Source organism: Felis catus, chromosome B3 (genome assembly GCF_018350175.1).
Source record: "Felis catus isolate Fca126 chromosome B3, F.catus_Fca126_mat1.0, whole genome shotgun sequence".
Taxonomy (NCBI): Eukaryota; Metazoa; Chordata; class Mammalia; order Carnivora; family Felidae; genus Felis; species Felis catus.
In genome coordinates this window covers 138,908,315-138,927,099 of record NC_058373.1, presented here as the reverse complement: position 1 = coordinate 138,927,099, position 18,785 = coordinate 138,908,315, and the positions used below count along the sequence as shown (strand labels likewise).

At 37.7% G+C, this 18,785-nt stretch overlaps 1 protein-coding gene across 7 annotated transcripts in view; it reads right to left on the bottom strand.

The window, feature by feature from the left end:
• Positions 1 to 18,785, bottom strand: part of PAPOLA (poly(A) polymerase alpha) — a 61,438-nt gene that overhangs the window by 40,289 nt on the left and 2,364 nt on the right. For all 7 annotated transcript variants that reach the window (XM_003987956.6, XM_019833614.3, XM_045060491.1 and 4 more), the window contains exons 2-4: positions 4,212 to 4,385; positions 3,717 to 3,783; positions 31 to 112 (exon numbers count right to left, since the gene is read on the bottom strand). In XM_003987956.6, coding sequence (XP_003988005.1) covers positions 31 to 112; positions 3,717 to 3,783; positions 4,212 to 4,385 — 323 coding nt within the window. The remainder of the gene's footprint in view (positions 1 to 30; positions 113 to 3,716; positions 3,784 to 4,211; positions 4,386 to 18,785) is intronic.

The window sequence follows — 18,785 nt, the reverse complement described above, 5'->3', positions numbered from 1 at the left end:
CCGTCTCAAGATAATTAAAACAGTATTTACCTTTTGTATGTACTCCTAATCTGTAAGATCCAAATGTAAAAATTTTTCCTCCAACATTTTCAATTACAGATTGTGGAAGATTCTGTTTAAAGAAACAAAAAAAATGGGTATTTTGTCAGGGGAGTACAAAGGAAATTACTGCAAATAGCACTATATATGAAAAAAGAAAAAAAAAAAAAACAACTCCAAGTAAGAATTCAGTGCACATTTATGGAGGCAAAACAAACTCTATAAGCTCTACAAAATACCAGGCCTTCATATGTCAACCAATTTTGAAATTCAGGCAATTTCCAACTTTTAATGAGCATTCTTTAGTGACCCAAACCACTTTAGAATTTTGCCACATTTCTGGAAACTGCTATAAAAGAGGACTGAGAGTGTGTAATTCCATAGGAGCCATGTTAGAAGCAGATTTTTACTCATTTTTATTCATGACTAAGATGTTGCACCCATCATGAATGTTAGAATATTAAAAAAACACATATTCTGACTGCTTAGAAGATTACATTCAATGATCATATTGAATACCCCACATAGTACATCACAGTATAATTTTACCGTTATCAAAAGTGACTTTAAGGCCAATACGGCTACATAATAGTTCAGATTCTCAAAAGGTTTTGGTGGGATGACTGAACAGAAAACTTACTGACAGTTTCTTAGAGGAGAAACACCCAGAAAGAGGAAAGGAAAGCATTTAAAAATCATCTTCCTGACCCTGGTACTCATCTTCCTGACCCACAGTACTCACTATGGTGAGTATTTAATGCCACTGGAAGGAAGGATAATACATGCCCAAACAAAAAACAATTTTAACGTGTGCCAGGTCAATGTTTCTCTTCACTTTCTAATTCCTCAGTAAAGTCTGATTCACTACCAAACCCCAAATCATTCCTCACCTCCCTCAAATAACATAAACAGTGTTACTTCATACTCCAAAACCCTAACAATCAATCATAAAGATTCAGGGACTCCCTTGTTTTTTAAAGACACTTTTAATCATCACCTACAGAAAACAGACGATCTGTATGTAAAATATTACATTTTTTTGTCTATATTTTGAAAACTAAAAACTTCACATGCAAAGATGGCCTGGTTATTTAAATTAACCCAGTAAGATGCTGCTGAAATAGGTCTACAAAGGGAGTTAGGAAGAAGCTACCTGAGAACACTGACTTCCTAGTAAAACACGAATCTTCTAGACGAGCAAGCTCTAAAGAACTGTCCAATATAGTAGTCATCAGCTTCACTTCACTATTAAGCACTTGAAAACACAGCTAGCTTGGCTGAGGAACTGAATATTTAATTCTACTTCATTTAAACTGAAATACCCACACGTGGCTAGTGGCTACTGTATTAGTACACATTTAGACATTAACATGTTTATAGCTATTTCAATAATCGTTACCCATGGGGCGCCTGGGTGGCTCAGTTGGGTGAGCATCCGACTTCAGCTCAGGTCATGGTCTCACAGCTTGTGAGTTCGAGCCCCGCGTTGGGCTCTGTGCTGACAGCTCGGAGCCTGCTTCAGATTCTGTGCCTCCCCCTCTCTGTGCCCCAACCCACTCTCATTCTGTCTCTGTCTCTCTCAAAAATAAATAAACATTAAAAAAAATAATAATAATAATTTAAAAAATAATAATTGTTACCCAGAAATGAAGAATGAAGATTCCTCAATTCGGGGCACAGAAAAGTATTTTAAGTTGCAAGTTTTGTTTTGTTTTGTTTTGTTTTGTTTTTTAAGTCTTAGGATATAGACGGCAAACAAGACAACTGAAGTAAAATCAAAATTTTATATAATTCCCCCCCTCCCAAAAGACTAAAAATGATTTGGAACTATATATTAAATCACTGCTCCTCAAGGAACATATGGCAACATCTGGAAATATTTTGGGTCATAATTTGGAGAGATGGGGGGGAAGGGAGGACAGGGGCGGTGTATCTAGTAAAAATGGGGCCAGGGATAGATAGCAACCTTAAAAAAGAACTATCTGATCCAAAAATACCAACAGTGTCAACATCAAGAAATCCTATATCAAGTCTTAAAACTGAGGAAGAAATTCTCTCTACAAAAGGCAAACACAAAAGATCAAAATTTATGAAGCCTAACCTCAGTCCCATTCTCTAACCAACTTAATACTTGCAGTTAAGCTATACAGAAAAGGACACCAATAAATTTGAACAGGAATGAGCATTAATTTCATTAATCCAAACAAAATTTCTACCCTCAGAAAAACCAGCAGGAAGAACTCTATCAAGAATTACTGGTTAAAGAAACTTACGAGGAGGCACTTGAGGAAGTAGATGAAACAAAACTATCAATGAAGCAATATGCATTTTTCACATCAAATAAATCTAAGTCCTGGCTTTGTCTACTTGGCTGCAGTTAAGGAAACACGAAGTTCGATAAAGGAGGACAAAATACTTAAGTTTGGAAATCTTCTGCTCAGCTCAAAAAGAACTTCCTTTTAAAAATCTCCTTCGTGGGGTGTCACCTGGGTGGCTCAGTCGGTTAAGCGTCCGCCTTCGGCTCAGGTCACGAATTCACGGTTTGTGAGTTTGAGCCCCTCATCGGGCTCTGTGCTGACAGCTCGGAGCCTGGAGCCTGCTTCCAATTCTGTGTCTCTCTCCCTCTCTCTGCCCCTCCCCTGCTCATGCTCTGTCTCCCTCTCTCAAAAGTAAATATTTTTAAAAAAGTTTTTTGATTAAAAAAAAAAAATCTCATTCGTATCAGGAATTCTATCAATGAGAAACATGTACTACACGGAATCTCCTATTTACAATACTCCCAGTGCTGAAGTTTTAATCAGTTACTTGAAATATATACACATGGTTTCAAGAAAACAATATTATAAACTTGACTAAAACCAAGACTTTCTTCTATGTTAACATCTCTCTCAGGTTTTCTTTACCCTTGGTTCTCTTTCCATCAATTTTTCAGTTGTGTTATACATTAAATATGCATTTTGTACTGCCATGGGAAAATTACCACTATCTATGCAATTTTTTTTTTAATAATCTTTACCCCCAATGTGGGGCTCAGACTCACAACCCTGAGATCAAGAGTCACACACTTCACTGACTAAGCCAGCCAGGCACCCCTATGCAACTTGTAAAAATGGGTCAAATGAATTCCCCACACAACTCTGAGAATATATTTCCTTTACCAAAAGCCCCATCATGGATACAACAACCATATATATATATATATATATATATATATATATATATATATATATATATATATATATATATATGATTTTTCATAATGAAGTTTTAGGAACTCAGAGAATGTTATAAAAAACTAAACATACTCAGTTTGAGAGTATACTATCCAAAAACCTAAAAACTGTTCGTTGCTGTAGGATTGCTTAAAAGGTAACAAGATTCTCAAATACTTAATATACATTTTTAAAGCACCTCTTCAGGGAAACATCTATTATTTCTGTGAAGCATAAGTAATTACTGAGTTTCAGTTTTAAATATGGCAACCAGACAGTACTTATAAGTCACTGAATTCAGTTGTTTTCCCAGCTTTCAAAATAACTAGAAACAAAATATCAAACCAATGGTCTAAAACAAACTCTGCAGTGAAGACTAAGTCCATTCTAGGAAGAACGGGGTTACTTAAGACTACCGCTGTGTTCAGCTGGCAAATTATTTCACATACGAATACGTCACCTTACCTTGCTTTCACTGATTTCTCGTATCCACTCTTTTACCAGGTTATTTAATTTGCCCAAAATTAAAATCCTGTTGAAAAGAGCAAATATCAATCAAGTATCAAGTTGTTTCATTCCTAACTCAAATGAGAATCGGTGCTCGATAGGCGGCTCCCCAGACTGTAACCAGTTTTTAAGTTCCAGAAAGTAAGCACACGGTAGGGAACGCCATGCAGGCAGGCAACGTCACACTGGCCAAGACGTTCCTTCAGCTGAGTCAGCCACTCCCCTTCTGACAAATCTGTACTGTAATAACCCAAAAGCATCAAAATTCAAAATTAAGGGAATAAAATTCTATGTAGAAAAAAAAGGTTTTGCTAAGTATTGCTGCTGTCTGAAAAAGACAAATTTCAGAGGAGAATTCTGGCTTTCTGAGTAGGTTAAGGCCTCAAAACTAGTTTATTACAGTAATAAAAAAATTATACACGAAAAGAAACACACGCGGGCGGGTGAGTTCACCTGCGCTGCAGTTCCTCTTCCTCTTCAAACACCCCAAAGGGCTTCAGAGTCTCGATGAGTTTCTGTGTAAGGAGGCAGTCAGTCTCCTTGGGGGCTGCTAAGCTGATAGGAGAGGTAATGCCATAGTGCTTCTGTGGCGGCTGTGTTTGTTGTGATCCCTGCGTCGTAACTGGACTGCAAACAAAATTGGATACAATTACTGCCAAAGAAGTTCTACAATTTGAAACAAATCGCTTGACTAGAACCGCTTTCATAAAACGCATTGCTAAACATAGATGGTTCCCTGCCCACCCGAAAAGCTTCCTCTCAAAGACATCTCAAAGACATCTCACCACAAAAAGTAACCAACCAAAAGCAAGTGAGCAAAAAAGAAAACTTTATTTCTCTTCCCACTCCAAAGAGTTTAACTTTGCCACTACCTAAGTATCTAAATAAGCTGGAAAAATCCAGATCAAACATACTGGTAGAGAAAATACAATCTGGAATATAGTGAATTTCTGAAAAAAATTTTACTTCGGGAAAAGGAGCCAAAATCTGTTATATAGTTATTTCTAAAGCAACGATTAACAAGCTACAAAAACACCATTTAACCAATACAAGAGACTCCCCACAAACAGAACTTAGTACCTGACTCACAATGAATAAAATTCAGAAAATACAGGGCAAATAACAAACATAACTTGTGGAGTGGGAGGCACTATATTCACACTAAACCTTACACATCTGTGATAAGAGGTTCACACTTCCACAGTGATGCTAGTCTAAAAGTTTTTTCCATTTTAAGAGGATTCCCAATTTTTACAATCAGTAGGATTTTAATATAACTGGTTTTTTTTAAAAAAAAAAAGGCGTGGCATGCTTGAAATGCTTTCAGAAATTAATTCGACTCCAGTAATTTTTCAATGAAACCAGTGGTTTTTTATTCTTTTTGTTAAAATAATTCTAAGTCAATGGACAACAGCTCTAAAGGTAAGTAACACAATTATTATTTAAAAACTAACAAGTCCAGGGTGCCTAGGTGCCCCAGTCAGTTAAGTGCTGACTTCAGACCGCTAAGTGTCCGACTTCGGCTCAGGTCATGATCTCACAGTTCGTGGGTTTGGGCCCTCCCCCAACCCCTCCATCAGGCTCCATGCTGGCAGTAAGGAGCCTGCTTGGGATTCCCTCTCTCCCACTCTCTCTGCTCCTCCCCGGCTTGCATGTAAGAGCTCGCTCACTTTCAAAATAAATAAATAAACCTTAGGGGAAAAAAATCGAATAACATACAAAATGAGGAAAGGCCTAAGGAAAGAACATAACGTCTGGATCAATTATTTTTCCCAACTCTGTTCACTAAAAAATTAAGTGTTCGTTTTACACACATACACACCTCTCCTTTTCTTTCCAAGTTCTAAATATGTATTTTTTAAATTGAAATTCAAAAAAAAACTGAAGTTCAAAAAAGAAAAATTGAAGTACTATACTTAAGCAGCAACATGCCAAATGCAAGAGTCCCATGCAGGAAGCTCCATTATGCGTTTAATACTTGTCCACTGGGTTCTGGTTTATACTGTGAACGCTGGGCTGTGTTCTATACTTTGTCTTCTGATACCAACACAGACCTAAGGATGCCAGGACAGCCATCCTGATTGTTTCTAAGTTAGCCATTGGTCTGTGTATCATCTAGTCAATGTCTCCTGGTCCAGCTATGCACTGTCTCAATTTTAACTCAGGTTTTATAGTAACATTTACTAAATAAGTATGTCAGATATAATACCTGTTAGAGCAATTAATTCATGTCAGATCCTTCTTCCTACTCCTGTAACCTAAACTGCAGACCTATGCAAAAGCCATGTTAATTCACAGAGCTGGGGATTCACCTGAGTACCAAGCACTAATACCTTACATTAATGTTCTATTTTCCAAATTTATGTAGCATCTCATATGATTAAAATATACAAAATTAACCCAATAAATGCATTCATCATGTCCTGGTTAGTGCATGTTTTTGTCAATAAACAAATTGTTATCATCAGATTCCACAAAACTGACAACAAAAAGGTAGCCCTCAAAACTGTGTAACCATTTGAGAATTCTCCTTCACACACTACTCTGATTTCCAGTAAATTACATATTAAATGAAAAAACAGCACACTTAACCACATATCCCAAAGAGATTATATATATTCACTCTCATATTTTTCTTGCTTCCTAGGAGTTTCTCCAAGCAAACTAGCACCCTTCATGACGACCCCAGGATCAAAAATACTTTTATAAATGATTTTAGAAGGGAAGTAAAAATAATACAAAAACAGGGAGGGGACAAAACATAAGAGACTCTTAAATATAGAAAACAAACAGGGTTGCTGGAGGGGTTGTAGGTGGGGGGATGGGCTAAATGCACAAGGGGCATTAAGGAAGACACTTGTAGGGATGAGCACTGGGTGTTATACATAGAGGATGAATCACTGGAATCTACTCCTGAAACCATTATTGCACTATATGCTAACTCACTTGGATGTAAATTAAAAAAATAAAATAAAAATAGAAATTAAAACAAAAAAAGATTTTAACATGAGTAGAGCCAGAAATGAAAATAAGTACAAAGTTCATTTTAGCTAGACTTGATTCAAGTAAGGAGAGATTTCGCGTCAAGTCTGAACTGAATTCATGTTTTCACAACTTCAGGTAATAAGCCTCTATTGTATTGTTTTTTGTTTTGAGCAAGTAATAGGTTTCTTGCATTCATTCCTGTCTGAAGGGGTGAAATCCATTACCAGCTGAGTTTGGGATCATCAACAAACTATGAGTACCCATTCTCTGTGAGGTTAAGGCTCACTTATCTTTCCCATGTTTTTCTTCCTCAATATTAAGGTTTTTCATTCTCATGCAAAAAAACAATGCTTGGAAAGACCCTGTCTACATCAACAATATCAACAGAACATTAGGATATAGACTCATATTTCTAAATTCACATCAAGTTTGCTCACCCTAATTTGAAAAAAAATGTTGATTTCTATATTAGTTTCCACATTAACATTTTGATAGGGAAACATATCAGATGCAAATTATAACTTTTTATTTACTCTATTCAAAATATAGTCGCATCATCTAAAATAAAATCACATTTATTTATCCCATCTAATTCAGGAAAAAACGTATATATCTATACAGGTATACATATAGAACATAATACTAATTCAAGAACACATAAATAAAACTAAATCACAACCAAATCAAAGGAAAAGAAGAAATATATGTTATGAAAGTTACAAGACACCTGTGCCTCCACTAAAAATGACTTAATCTTAGCTTAAGTAGCTAGACTAGGGAGTTCCAGGCTGCCATATGCTTTGAAGGTCCAAAATGTCCCAAGCAGAAACATTAGCCATGACTGTACTGTAAATGGAGAAAGTCGAGTTTGCCATTCAATTTTAAATTAGAAATCAAGTAGACTGATAAAACAATTTAAAGGATCCTTTATTTGCTGTTCTGTTTCTAACAAAACAAAAATACACACTCTCCTGGAACAATTCACCAGACAGCCACCAATCCCCAGAACACAAAGCTCTTCCTCCCATTCTCGAACACATTAGACATCTGCCCATTATCTATCACTTTCTAGAGACATTTTTGCCAGTACTTAATTTTCTTCAGACATTATTCTATTTTAAAAATAAAATTCTAGGGGCACAACTCAGTCAAGTTAAGCGTCCGACTCTTGATTTCGGTTCAGGTCATGATCTCACAGTTCACAGGATGGAGCCCCACATCAGGTCTGCACCAACAGGTGGAGCCTGCTTTTGGGGATCCTCTCTCTCCTCTCTCTGCCCCTCCCCTGCATATGCCTGAGCGCGTGTGTGCTCTCGCTCTCAAACTAAATAAAATTTAAAAACTAAAAATTCTACAATTATGAAAACAAAGAGGAAAAAAACCACATTAGATACAGAGCCACAGTATTTGTGATTCATTAATATTTCTTTCAGGTTGTTACTATCAAGAACACTAACGCTTTTCCTAAAGAGCAGTTTATTTTCATCTCAGGAACGTGATTTATCTTTACCTTTAGGACACTGAATTCTGAGAGTGAAACTGGTGGCCATTCAGCAACTTCTCTACAATGAGCCAAGTATCACTGTTTGTAAGAAGTTTATCCTAATTTCTTGCTGTTTTAGATCTCTATCCTTACTTTGCCTTTTTACCCAATCTTTTTTTTTTTTTTAATGTTTATTTATTTTTGAGAGACAGAGAGAGACAGCCCAAGCAGGGGAGGGGCAGAGACGGGGAGACACAGAATCTGAAGGAGGCTCCAAGCTCTCAAAGCCGAACATGGAGCTCGAACTCACGAACCATGAGATCATGACCCCAGGCACCCCGCTTTTCACCCAATCTTTAATGCAAACATTTTGCTGGTTTTTCACATGTAACTAAAGCATTCTGTCTTCATTCTTTCTGGATCGGAGCAAGGTATAAATTCATACTTGTATATGTACTTACAGTACATTTACAAATTTTAACCCCTCTCAAAATCACAAAAGACAACAAAACATTACTTCCCCTACCCCGCTTGTTTTGGTGAGCACCAGAGCAGCACACTGAGGGTGTGGGGGAGCACAGTGGTAAGAATGTTCACAATTTTTTTCTCGCTTAGGACATGGGATATTTCCTTTACAACAGTTAAAATCTTTTCATCGAGGCAAAGCTTACACAGGACACACGCCCACCTTTCCTTTTGACTTTGTTTTGTTCTAACATTCTGTGTAACAATTCCACTCCAACTATTCTCGTTCTGACTCTTGGCACCTTGTCCTGCCCCTTTCTCCCTTGCCATGCCAGTCCACCATCCACACTATTACCAAGCATATCTTCCTAAAACACAACTTCCTTAAAAACCTCTAGGACTTCAGACAATAGAATCCAAAACTCTGTCTACAAAGTCTGCTCTCAACTCAGAAGCAATCTGATAAATAGAAAGAAAAAGCAGGGCTGATTTCACAGCTACTAGTTACAGATCACTCGTTTCACTTCTGCCACTAGTTACATTACCAGTAAGCTGGACCTCTCTTCTCTACATTGGATGGCAAACTAGAAATGTAAAAACTATAACACACCTACAACACTAAAGAACGGTTTCCAAGCATAGGAAGTTTTAAACCAATACTCAAAAGTCCATCCTTTCCCAATGCTAGGCTATCCAAGACAGGGTTCTAATTAGAATATTTTGGTACTTAGAAAGAATATCAACATTTTTGTGAAACTAGCATAGGACTACAGGTTGCTTATTTCAGCTATATATTTATTTCTAAAGTTTAGACATCTGACTTAATCAGTACACACTGAAATATCAACAACCACTAGGGTACATGATTGTAAAGCTAACTCAAATAGTGTAAGTATATAGTGTAGTATGATTTGTTAACTTGTTTTGTGCCCATATATCCGAATTCTGATCAATCTTTGTACCAATCATACAAATAACCATTTCAAGTCAGTGAGGAAAGTATGGAATATTCAAATGGGTTCGGTTACTCATTGTAAAATGTATATTTCAGATGCCATTATTTCAAAATATTGAAAAATTAGAGATACTTCAAAGTTAAAAAAAATTAAGAACACTATTTTCAGAGCCATGCTTAAGATACACAAACTCAAAAATACACAAAAAGATTTACCTACGTAAAAATATTCTAGCTTTTATATAACAAAAATGTATCATAAAGTTAAAACAATTAAGTGAGGAAAATACATGCAACCTATGCGGAGTCATAATGCATAAAGAGTTTTTTTTTTTTTTTTTTAAATCAACTAAAAAGTTTCACTGCAAATCAGGCAAGTAAATCAGGACAAACATTTTTCTGTCAGACTGCAGAAAAACAACGATATACATCTGGTAAAAATGAAAGACTTATTATAAACCTACAATATTGGTAATGTTGTAAGAAAATGAGCACTCCTCACAATCACAGAGGAAGTGAACATCATCTTAAAAAGCAATATGGCAATGTTCATTAAAATAAAAGATGCATGTATCAACTTTAAAAGTTTGTATCCAGGGGCGCCTGGGTGGCTCAGTCGGTTAAGCGTCCGACTTCGGCTCAGGTCATGATCTCGCGGTCCGTGAGTTCAAGCCCCGCGTCGGGCTCTGTGCTGACAGCTCGGAGCCTGGAGCCTGCTTCGGATTCTCTGTCCCCCTCTCTCTCTGGCCCTCCCCCGTTCATGCTCTGTCTCTCTCTGTCTCAAAAATAAACAAACATTAAAAAATAATAATAATAAATAAAAATAAATAAAAAAATTTAAAAAAGTTTGTATCCAGCAACTTCACCTTTAGCAATACTAGGGATACCAGGACACAAGACTCAAAGAAAAGGCCCTGAAATTGTGAGACATGTTCTCTTTAACTCACAACACAGTTTTAGTATATGAAATAGAACATAAAAATCCAAATTTCCACCCACTTTAGGATAGGGGTACAATGGATTATAAGACAGGCCAAATATGGGTCCAAACTCCTGTACAGCAACAATAAACTTGAAATGAACAGTGTCTATCCCAGGGTTATACCCTATGGAGGGGGGGAATGCTTGGTATCTAAATACCTCCTTGACCCCACAGCTTCCGGAATTTGACCTTCCTCATAGGAATAATACAAAAAGATATCCAAGGCTGTTCGGTGGAGCACTGTATACCATGCACTAACTGGAAACCACCTAAATATCTATTAACATAATATAGGACTGATTAATTGCACTACGTTCTTACAATGTAATACAATGCCATATAAAAAGAAAAAGGTGATTATTACACGTAGTAGCATGCAAAAATGGTCACACTATATCAGGTGAAATAAACTGTGGAATATAATTATGATAATAGGATTTATTGAAACCTCAATATATTCCAGGTAGTGGGTCAAGCACTTTACAATATTCCCAATTGTTCCTAGCAACTCTACTGTATGTCTCCATATTACAGAGGAAGAAAGTAGGGGTGCCCAGGTGGCTTAGTTGGTTAAGTGTCAGACTCTTGATTTTGGCTCAGGTCCTGACCTCAACGATTCAATTCGTGTGATAGTTGGGCTCAGCGCTGACAATGAGCTTGCTTGGGATTCTCTCTCTCCCTCTCTCTGCCCCTTCCCTGCTCACGGTCGGTCTCTCTTTCTTTCTCTCTCTCTCTCTCAAAATACATAAACATAAAGGAAAGGAAAGAAGAAACAAATACACCGGCTTACCTAAATTCACTGGGCCAGGATAAGAACCCAGGCATTTAACTATAATTGTAACCTTTATGCTGAGTTGTCTTTATACATCTTTCACAAAACACAGTTTTATATATTGAAAAATTTATTATGTCTGTAAACGCATAAAAACACACCAAAAAGAACTAAGATAGAATTTCACTTTGCACTTTCTAAAGGTTTCAGCACTGTGAAATTATTTTTAAAAACAAATTTAGTGATGTCCTACGAAAGGCAAAATCATCTAATTCTACTATTCACCATAAAATTAAGTTAGTGATAGTAAGAAGGCCAAAATCATCCCCTAAAATTTTTCCCTGGCAGCAAGGAACACCAAGCAAATGTTTAATTGAAAACAATAATTAGCATTTTGATTATTAGATTTTTAAAATCAGTTTATGCTAATCAAAGCACATTATTTTAAAGTGAAATAAACAAAATTTCAAAAAACGGATTTTTCATAGGGCATGTGGGTGCCTCAGTCAGTTAGTCGGACTTTGGTTCCAGTCATGATCTCAGGGTTCAATGGTTCACACCCCTACATCCGGCTCTGTGCTGACAGCTCGGAGCCTGGAGCCTGCTTTGGATTCTGTGTCTCCCTCTCTCGCTGCCCCTCTCCCACTGCGCTTCATCTCTCTCTCAAAAATAAATAACATTTTAAAAAATGGATTTTTCAGTGCCATACTGTGATTAGAAATAGTAAATACAAAGAAAATCATGCTCCATTTTCTTGCTCCAGAAAACTGCTAAAGCGTTCAAGTTTATAAAACTTTGTATCAATCCAGTTTTTCTAAAAGCTTCTTTTTCTCATTTACCTTAATTTTGCCAGAAAGCATAGTATTTATTAGGCTGAATTTACTGAATTCCTAAATATGTTATGAAATACAACACTAAAATCAGGAATATAAAAATTGTCTCTGCTCTGGGTGACAATCTCAAATTTGGTCTGGGATCCTTAAAAGACAAGTGCAAAGTAAAAGCTTAAAATAAATACTACAGAAACAAAGAATCGAAGCTATGCCAAAGAAAATCGTTAAGGAGGTGTGTGCACTCTGAATGACTTTGATGGGGTGGGGGGAGGCAGTCTAGGCAGATGACGAACACAGAAAAGGAAAGGAAAAGTCACCAATGGTGTTTTCCCAAATGGTTAATGTGTAATGACTGCATCCCAATTTAAACTACTGATGAATCCCTGCTTCCTCATACTGAGCATGTGGAATAGTTATGGCGTATGGTACCAACAAAGTCAACTGCCTCCAAATCCAAAGCTACTAGCCAATAGAAAACACTTTAGCATTTCTTCCTAGTTTTAGTTATTTGAGCTAAAATCAAAAGCTTACCTTGTTTAATAGTCTTCTTTGGAAGCAATCGGTAAATCACGAAAACTTACTCAACGTAACATTTCACCACAGTGTGATTTGCTGTAAAGAGGCTTTAGCCTTAAACATAACAAAATGTGCCCATCCGGATTACACAGGAAGAAAAGGACACCAGACAGAAAAGGAATAAGGGATCTTTCTAAAATGTCTCAATGTGCACTCAATATTAATCCTTAGCAGAAATATTACAATTACTTTCACAAGAAGTCTAATGTGGAATGCTTTAATTTTTTGTAATTTAATTTAATTTTTTTTTTTTTTTTTTTAGAGAGAGAGAGACGGAGAGAAAGAGAGAGCATGGGAGAGTCAGAGACACAAAATCCGAAGCAGGCTCCAGGCTCTGAGCTGTCAGCACAGAGCCCGACGCGGGGCTCCAACTCATGAACCATGAGATCATGATCTGAGTGAAAATCGGATGCTTAACTGACTAAGCCACCCAGGCGCCCCTAACATTGAATGTTTTGATTTTAGTAGGAGCTTAGTCAAGCATACAGACAAGACAATGTACTTGATCACTAAGAAATCATACTAAGAATCACTAATTTATCTGCCATGTGTTCTTTGTTAAGCGGTACCAAACATATCTAGAACTACTTGTTATGTTCTTAACATATGTATTCCAAGTGAATCAGCCAATATTTAGTTAAGTACAGGGTCCAGGAAGTTCATGCTCAAGGGACTAAATTATGATGAATCCCAAAGGCAAACTTTGGAAATGCAAGGCTGATTATGCAGGTACTTGTTACTCAATTATAATAGCCAAGTTATTCTTCCTTCCTAAGGGCACCTCCAACTGCCTTCTTGCCCCCTCTCCCAACAGACTAGGAGAAGTAAAAAAAAATAGCCAGACCTGGGGCACCTGCATGGCTCAGTCGGTTGAGCATCCAAGTTTGGCTCAGGTCACCATCTCACAGTTTTTGAGTTTGAGCCCTACGTCGGGCTCTGTGCTGACAGCTCAGAGCCTGGAGCCTGCTTCAGATTCTGTCTCCCCCTCTCTCTGCCCCTCCCATGCTCACATTCCATCTCCTGTCTCTCTCTCTCTCAAAAATAAATATTAAAAAAAATGTTTTTTTAAATAGCCAGACCACAGTACTCATGCATCAGTTTTCCAAGTACAACTTGAAAATGAAGACAATGTAAATATAACAGAATTTGAAAAAGTATAAAGATGTATTAGAAAAGAATAGTCAAAAATATACTGTTGGGGCGCCTGTGTGGCTCAGTTGGTTAAACTTCTGACTCTTGATCTCAGCTCAGGTCATGGTCTCCCGGTTGGAGGGATGGAGCCCTGCACTGTGCTCTATGCCAACAGCACAGGGCCTGCTTGGGATTCTCTCTCTCTCAAAATAAATAAACTTAAACATATATATACATATATGTTCACATATATAATCATAGTTTTATAGTACATACTATATAATATATAGTATTATAACAGTATTATAACACACATAGGTACTTATACATAGAAGTGTGTGTGTGTGTATGTGTATAGTCATAGCATAAAACATTAACTGCAGGAAATACAAAATGTTTTTGATGACCAAAATGACAGGAATACTATTCTTAACCCATAAACTGTAAAAGCCATCATAAAATGCCAGAGCTGATTTCTGGACAAAGTATAGATGGAATATAAATTTGAAAGATAATTCTGTGACAGAAGAGGAAGAAAATAAAGCTACCTAGCAAAATCCCTACACTTTTTCCTTTCCCAAATCCTTAAATTTCCACAATTGAGAATGTTATATAATTCTGAAGACCTACAATTCAAGGATTAAAAAGTAACACCTAGAAAGTCAGCTAAGCATCCCAATTCGGGCAAGTTAAGATCTCACAGTTCATGGGTTCGAGCCCTGGGTCAGGCTCTGGGCTGACAGCTCAGAGCCTTGAGCCTTCTTCAGATTCTGTGTCTCCTTCTCTCTCTCTGTCCCTCCCCTGCTCATGCTCTGTGTGTCTCAAAAATAAACAAACATAAAAAAAATAAGTAACACTTTCCACAGAAGGCAGTCGTCACAAAATAGGAGCCTGTAGAGTGGTAAAGCTGTACGTAGCTTTAAATAAATAACACTAAAAACACATACTAAGATCTTAGGTTCTGTAGTATATTATAGTTTATGTATAATACACAAATACAATAAATACATGTCGGCAGTAAAAAAAATTTGAGGTTCAAATATTCTACACGCAAGAAATATGATCTTGAAAATTAACTCTACTTAAGACATCTGAATAGATAGATCCCAACCGAGCTGATCAAACAGTTTCTGAGGAGATGGTATAGTACCAGAATGAGAACAGAACACGGAACCCAAAGCTGAATTAAGTCCCAATTTACAATGTAAGCACCCTTAAGACCCTGGATAAGTAACTACTTCAAGCCTCAATTTATTTATAGGGAATTAATACCTCCTGTAATGTTGCTGTTCTGTGAATCATAAACTGAGAATGTGCAATTATTTAAAAGCTACCGAATAATCAGAACAATGAACATACAGAATAAAAAACATGCCTCCCACCCCATCAAAATGGGAAATAGCTAGGAATCCAAATGGCTTCATTCTGGCCAGAAGACTTTCACCTCTGGAGGTGGGAATGATCAGGGAAGAGGAACTGATTTACTCAATTCTCACACCTTATCTCCTAACTTCCCCATCAAAAAGCATGAATTGAAAACAGGCCTAAGGTAAAATACCACATTTCAAAACCACAGTCAACATTTATTAGGCAGCAAGCAATTCATTAGAAAAATCTCTAAATCCTAAAATCTGAAAACCAAAATCTCTCCAAGTTAGAAGTTATCTTCCCTAGGGGTGCCTGGGTGGCTCAGCCGGTTAAGTGTCCAACTTCAGCTCAGGTCATAATCTCACGGTTCATGGGCTGGAAGCCTGCATCGGGCTCTGTGCTGACCGCTTGGATCCTGGAGCCTGCTTCAGATTGTGTGTCTCCCTCTCTCTCTCTCTGCCCCACCCCCGCTCACACTCTCTCGGTCTCTCAAAAATAAACATTAGAAAAAAAAATTTTTTTTAAATTCTCTTCCCTAAAGGTTATCTATGCATTGTTTCCCAGGACAACAACAAAGTCTTTAAACCACTGTGTCCATCCCTCCAGACTGCCCAAAAGCCACCCAGAGATGCTACAACGGCACCGCCGCTGGAAACAGCAGACGAGAAGCTATTAGCTGTTGCTGTACAGCAGCAATTTGTAAGTTCTCAAACTTTCTGGTTACAGACTTCTTTTATAAGTCTTAAGATTTACTGAGGACCCCAAAGAACTTTTGCTTATATGGATTATGTCTGCCAATATTTACTGCACTGGAATTATAACTGGGATATGTTTTTTAATGTTTATTTAAGTAGCAAGAAACCTATTACACATTAACATAATTGTTTAAAACTGTTCTCCAAAACAAAAAATTTAGTGAGACAATCCCACTATTTTATATTTTTGCAAGACTCTTTAATTCTGGCTCAATCAAAGACAGCTGGGTTCGCCTATCTGCTTCTTCATTTAATCCCTTTGATAGGTTGTTCAGGTTGTTCTGGTAACACACCTATGAAGAAAACCTGGCATCACCCCATCCTCACTGGAGAAGAGTATTCTAACAGCTTTTTTAAATAATTGTGGATATTCTTCTTTGATACTACACCAAAACTCCGCAAGTGGTAACTTATGAAAGATTACGGCATGAAAGCTCAAACTATTATCAATAAACCACCTGTACTCTAATGTATTAAAATCCATGAGTCTAGGGGTGTCTAGGGCTGGCTCGGTCCGTGCAGTGTGCCACTCTTGATCTCAGGGTTGTGAGTTCAAGCGCTCTGTTGGGTGTAGAGATTACTTAAAAATAAAATCTTAACAAAAAAAAAATCTATCGGTCTACCCTGTCCTTTGAATGAACTTTTTACCAATGTACAATTTTATTACAACAAAATTATGCAGATCTTCCAAACGTCGACACATTATTACACAAAATTTAAAAAACTATCATTGATATCACCACCAATCTAGTCAGAATTTTTTTTTAATTTGGGGGAAACTGTCAAGCTCACGATGACACAAACAAGATTTCCAAAATTCTAGCTTTTGTCACAAAGTTCAAATTTATCATTTGGCCACCAAAGCTGTCAGCTGTTTTCCTTAAAGAGACAGGATGACTTCACGGTCAAGTTAAACGTCAAAACCCATGGTTCATCATCTGTTTTTTCAGATAAAAGAGCTCTGTGAGGAAAAACACTAGTGCAGTTCACAAATCAATCATACGTGTGCAACTTTTTAGTATACATGTGTACTTCCTCTGTTACCACGGCATATATAAGACATAAACTTGAGTCAAGATTAAAATGAACGTGTTTTACCGTTTCATCAAGAAATTTTGAAATGTACCTGTGTGATGAAGAAATGTAAGACCTCCTAGTACAATATGGTGCCTCTCTCTGCCTTGATTTTTCCTAAGGCACGAACAACATTCCCCACTAGAGCTTTCGCACCGTCAATGCAAATGTCAATAGAGTGAGAGACATAACATTCCAGCACTATTATGAAAATAATTTGAATCTTATGTACTCCCTAAAAGGATCTCAGAGACACCCCTTCCCCCAGCTCCCACTGTGAGAATCGCTGGTACTACCATCCACCAGGCGGCCCCCGTTCTATCCATTAGAACTTCATGAAACTTTTTGACAGCCCCCAGTAGGTGGGAGAAAAGCTACGGTCTCCCCCAAATCTTGTTAAATATCTCCTCCAGTAACTTCAACAACATTCTCTAAATGTTTTATGAATGCTAGGCCACTGACAATGGTTACTCTCCTCAAAATCTTTTTATTGTAAGTGTGATAGCCAGAACTGAGCTCATGCAAATAATGATCTGCCCATCACAGGGTAGGGCAGAAATCAAAATATAGTTTCCAGAAGGGCATTATATTCTATTAATGCAATGGAAGAACCTTGCCAGGGTACATATGCAACATCTAGAGACATTTTCGGTTGTCACTACTGGAGAGATGGGGGGTGGGGCTCCCGAAATCCAGCAGGTTGAAGCCAGGGATGCTGTTAAACACCTTACAACAGGGGCGCCTGGGTGGTTCAGTCAGTTGAGCGTCCTATTTCGGCTCAAGTCATGATCTCGTGGTTCATCAGTTTGAGCCCCGCGAAGGGCTCTGTGCTGACAGCTCAGAGCCTGGAGCCTGCTTCGGATTCTTCGACTCCTTCTCTCTCTGCCCATCCCCCGCTTGTGGCTCTGTCTCTCAAAAATTTATTGTAAAAAAAAAAAAAAAATTGGGGGGCGCCTGGGTGGTTCAGTCGGTTGAGCGTCCGACTTCAGCTCAGGTCATGATCTCACAGTCCGTGATTTTGAGCCCCGTGTAGGGCTCTGTGCTGACAGCTCAGAGCCTGGGAGATTCTGTGTCTCCCTCTCCCTGCTCCTCCCCCACTCACATTCTCTCTCTCTCTCTCTCAAAAATGAATAAAAACATTTAAAAATAAATAAATAAGCAAACAAACACCTTACAACACACAAGACAGACCCCTCCAAAGAATTATCTGGCCATAAATGTCAACAATACCTACCAGAGAAACACTGTATTGATGGATCCTAAGATTACCAAAATTTCTGGAAGCTTCATCACCATGGCTTTTTATTTATTTATTTATTTATTTGTTTTGAGAGAGAGAGAGAGAGAGCGAACAAGTGCACTCAAGCAGGGGAGGGGCAGAGACAGAAGAATCCCAAGCAAGCTCTGCTCTGTCAGACCAGAGCCCTAACATCCAGGAACCATGAGATCATGACCTGAGCCGAAGTCGGACGCTTAACCGACTCAGCCACCCAGGTGCCCCATCACCATGACTCTTAAATTGGACCAGCCTTTCAAAATTACACATGCTATTACATATGCTTTTTAGACAAAACAGGAACACTTGTTCACAATGCTTTATAACGAACTTCAATACTCTTTGATTTAACCCATTCTGACAACTCACGTA